The sequence below is a fragment of the Lactuca serriola genome, chromosome 7, assembly GCF_051521515.1.
Source record: "Lactuca serriola cultivar US96UC23 chromosome 7, Lser_US96UC23_V15, whole genome shotgun sequence".
In the NCBI taxonomy this organism is placed as follows: domain Eukaryota; kingdom Viridiplantae; phylum Streptophyta; class Magnoliopsida; order Asterales; family Asteraceae; genus Lactuca; species Lactuca serriola.
In genome coordinates, this window is record NC_136414.1 from 51857340 (window position 1) to 51860485 (window position 3146).

The following is a 3146-nucleotide window of genomic DNA, read 5'->3' on the forward strand; positions in this document are numbered from 1 at the left end:
CAAATAATTAACAAAAGTGACTATTTTTTAGACATTTTTTCAAAATAATAAACCTCTAAACGATTATTCATTATATATGCTCATCTCAAGTATAACATAACTAGCCCGGTTAATTCTTGAATGCTGATTCAAATACGAGTATTTATTTATGTAACCTGTATCAACTAACAATCAACTAATACTAAAAAAAAGTATACTCTGCCTAAAGCCAAAAACTATAAATGAGCTGATCTCACAGCTTTTTCACGCCATATTTATTCACACGCCATTAACATATGGCCAGGCGGAGAAGGGGCGGAGGAGGAGGAGGAGACTCGCGGAAACCAACACCTTCCGAGCAGCAGTCTCAGCCTCAGACTGGCAAGAAAGCCCAACAGAAACGAGAGAAAGAGAAAGAAAAGGAGAAAGACAATGAGAAAGAGAAAAAATCCCAGGATTTCAATGATGCTAGTAATCTTAAGAAATTAAAAAGGGAGAAGAAGAATTGGTCATGTATAGACAGTTGTTGTTGGTTCATCGGATCTATCTGTTCGATTTGGTGGTTTTTACTTTTTCTATACAATGCGATGCCGGCATCGTTCCCGGAGTACGTCACCACCGCTATAACGGGGAAAATACCCGACCCGCCGGGTGTCAAATTGCAGAAAGAAGGATTGAAAGCCAAGCATCCGGTGGTTTTCGTACCCGGCATTGTCACCGGTGGGCTTGAATTGTGGGAAGGCCATCCCTGTATGGATGGATTGTTCAGAAAAAGGCTTTGGGGTGGCACCTTCGGCGAACTCTACAAGAGGTAAATCTGCTATACTCACTACTCCATATCTTACATCTTCAACCTTCAATCAATTAGTCAATTACCCCTACCATTGCCTTTCGTTTCTTCATCAATCGTGTTTAATTGGAACATTTGTTTCATTCAGGCCATTGTGTTGGGTAGAACACATGTCACTGGACAACGAAACTGGGCTAGATCCACCTGGTATAAGAATCAGACCTGTTTCCGGACTAGTAGCAGCTGATTACTTTGCGGCAGGGTATTTCGTATGGGCTGTTCTTATAGCCAATCTTGCTAGCATCGGATATGAAGAAAAGAACATGTACATGGCAGCTTATGATTGGAGACTCTCCTTTCAAAACACAGAGGTAAGAGATCAAACCCTAAGCAGGATGAAAAGCAATATAGAACTCATGGTGGCTACAAGTGGTGAAAAGGTGGTTGTCATCCCACACTCCATGGGCACTCTCTACTTCTTACATTTCATGAAATGGGCTGAAGCACCACCACCGTTAGGTGGTGGTGGTGGTGGCGACTGGTGTGCTAAACACATAAAGGTTGTGATGAACATCGGTGGACCATTGCTAGGGCTTCCAAAGATAGTTGCAGGTTTGTTTTCAGCTGAAGCAAAAGACATTGCTGTTGCTAGAGCTGTTGCTCCTGGTGTTCTTGATAAAGATATATTCGGTTTCCAAACTTTACAACATGCAATGAGAATGACACGAACATGGGATTCAACAATGTCATTGATTCCAAAAGGCGGGGATACTATTTGGGGGACACTCGATTGGGCTCCTGAACATGGCCATGATTGTTCCACCATGAAAGTCAAACCCAATGATACTCTCCCTCCAAAAGATCAAAACAAAAAAGGAAATTTCCATGCTTCAAAAGTTAATTATGGAAGAATCATATCATTCGGAAAGGAGTTTGCTGCTTTGCATTCATCAAAGATTGACCGTGTTGACTTCAAGGTAAACTTTCTTTCTAACTTAATCAGATCTGATCTTACTCAATCAGCAAACAGGTTATATAATTTTGGGATATGTAGGATGCTAAAAAAGGGTATAACTTTGGAAACACAACATGTCGAGATGCATGGAATGAGTATCATGACATGGGAATCCCAGGAGTTGAAGCAATTCTTGATTACAAAGTTTATACAGTGGAATCAGTTTTGGATCTTTTACAATTTGTGGCTCCAAGAATGATGAAACGCGGTAGTGCTCATTATTCATATGGAATTGCTGACAATTTAGACGATCAAAAATACCAACATTATAAATACTGGTCCAATCCCTTGGAAACCAGGTGATGTGATGTGTTAAATTACCTTTTTACCCTTTATGATTAAAAATTGAATCTTTATGGGAATCATGGATTCCATTGATGGATTATATTGCAGATTACCGGATGCACCTGAGATGGAGATATTTGCGATGTATGGAGTGGGATTAGCGACAGAACGAGCGTATATTTACAAATTTACCCCTGGAGCGGATCAATGCTACATTCCATTCCAGATCGATACATCTGCAGATGGTGGAATTGAGGAAAGTTGTTTAAAAACTGGGGTTTTTTCGGTTGATGGAGATGAAACAGTTCCTAGTTTAAGTGCAGGATTTATGTGTGCAAAAGGGTGGAGAGGGAAAACACGATTTAATCCATCTGGGATTCAGACATATGTACGAGAATACGATCATGCGCCTCCTGCGACGCTTCTAGAAGGGAGAGGCACACAGAGTGGGGCCCATGTTGATATAATGGGGAATTTTGCATTAATTGAGGATATTATAAGAGTGGCGGCTGGTGCTAATGGGAAAGATTTGGGAGGAGATCGGGTTTATTCGGATATTTTCAAGTGGTCTGAAAGGATTAAGTTACAGTTATAGAATGAATCCCAACTTAAATTTTGTAGGCAATATAAAATTTGGATATTGTTTAGTGAAGTACAAAAAGAATTTTAATAAACAGACAACAAAACAAAAGTTTTTATTTTTTGGTATATAGTCCTTTTGAAAAAAGTTAATAAGAAAAGAAATCGTATACAACAATATATAGTTAATTAAAAGTGGGACCAGAAAGAGCAATCGGTGAAGCCTAATTACAAAATGGTCAATTTTGCATAGTTCTCTCTATCGTTTCTTGTTGATTTAGTTGCGGATATTCTTATGTTTTGTTTACTACTCTTTGAAAAGATTCACATATAATTTAAAAATATCTATATACTTTTATTATAGATTAAATATGTAATTTATAGTTATAAAGCAGAAACATTTTTTATTAAAAGGTTTACATCATTTTTTGTCATTGAACTTTTCTGAGTGTTTTATTTGTCATTATATTTTTTTAAACTATCATTTCTTATTGAATT

General features: G+C 38.0%; 1 protein-coding gene across 1 annotated transcript; it reads left to right on the top strand.

Annotated features, from left to right (window-relative positions):
* The first annotated feature begins 251 nt into the window (after positions 1-251).
* Positions 252-2865, top strand: LOC145063366 (phospholipid:diacylglycerol acyltransferase 1-like). Its single transcript, XM_079010967.1, has 4 exons — positions 252-790; positions 918-1746; positions 1824-2083; positions 2178-2865. Exons 1-4 carry the CDS (start codon positions 276-278, stop codon positions 2662-2664), a joined length of 2091 nt encoding a protein of 696 aa, XP_078867093.1. The 5' UTR covers positions 252-275; the 3' UTR covers positions 2665-2865.
* Positions 2866-3146: the final 281 nt, after the last annotated feature.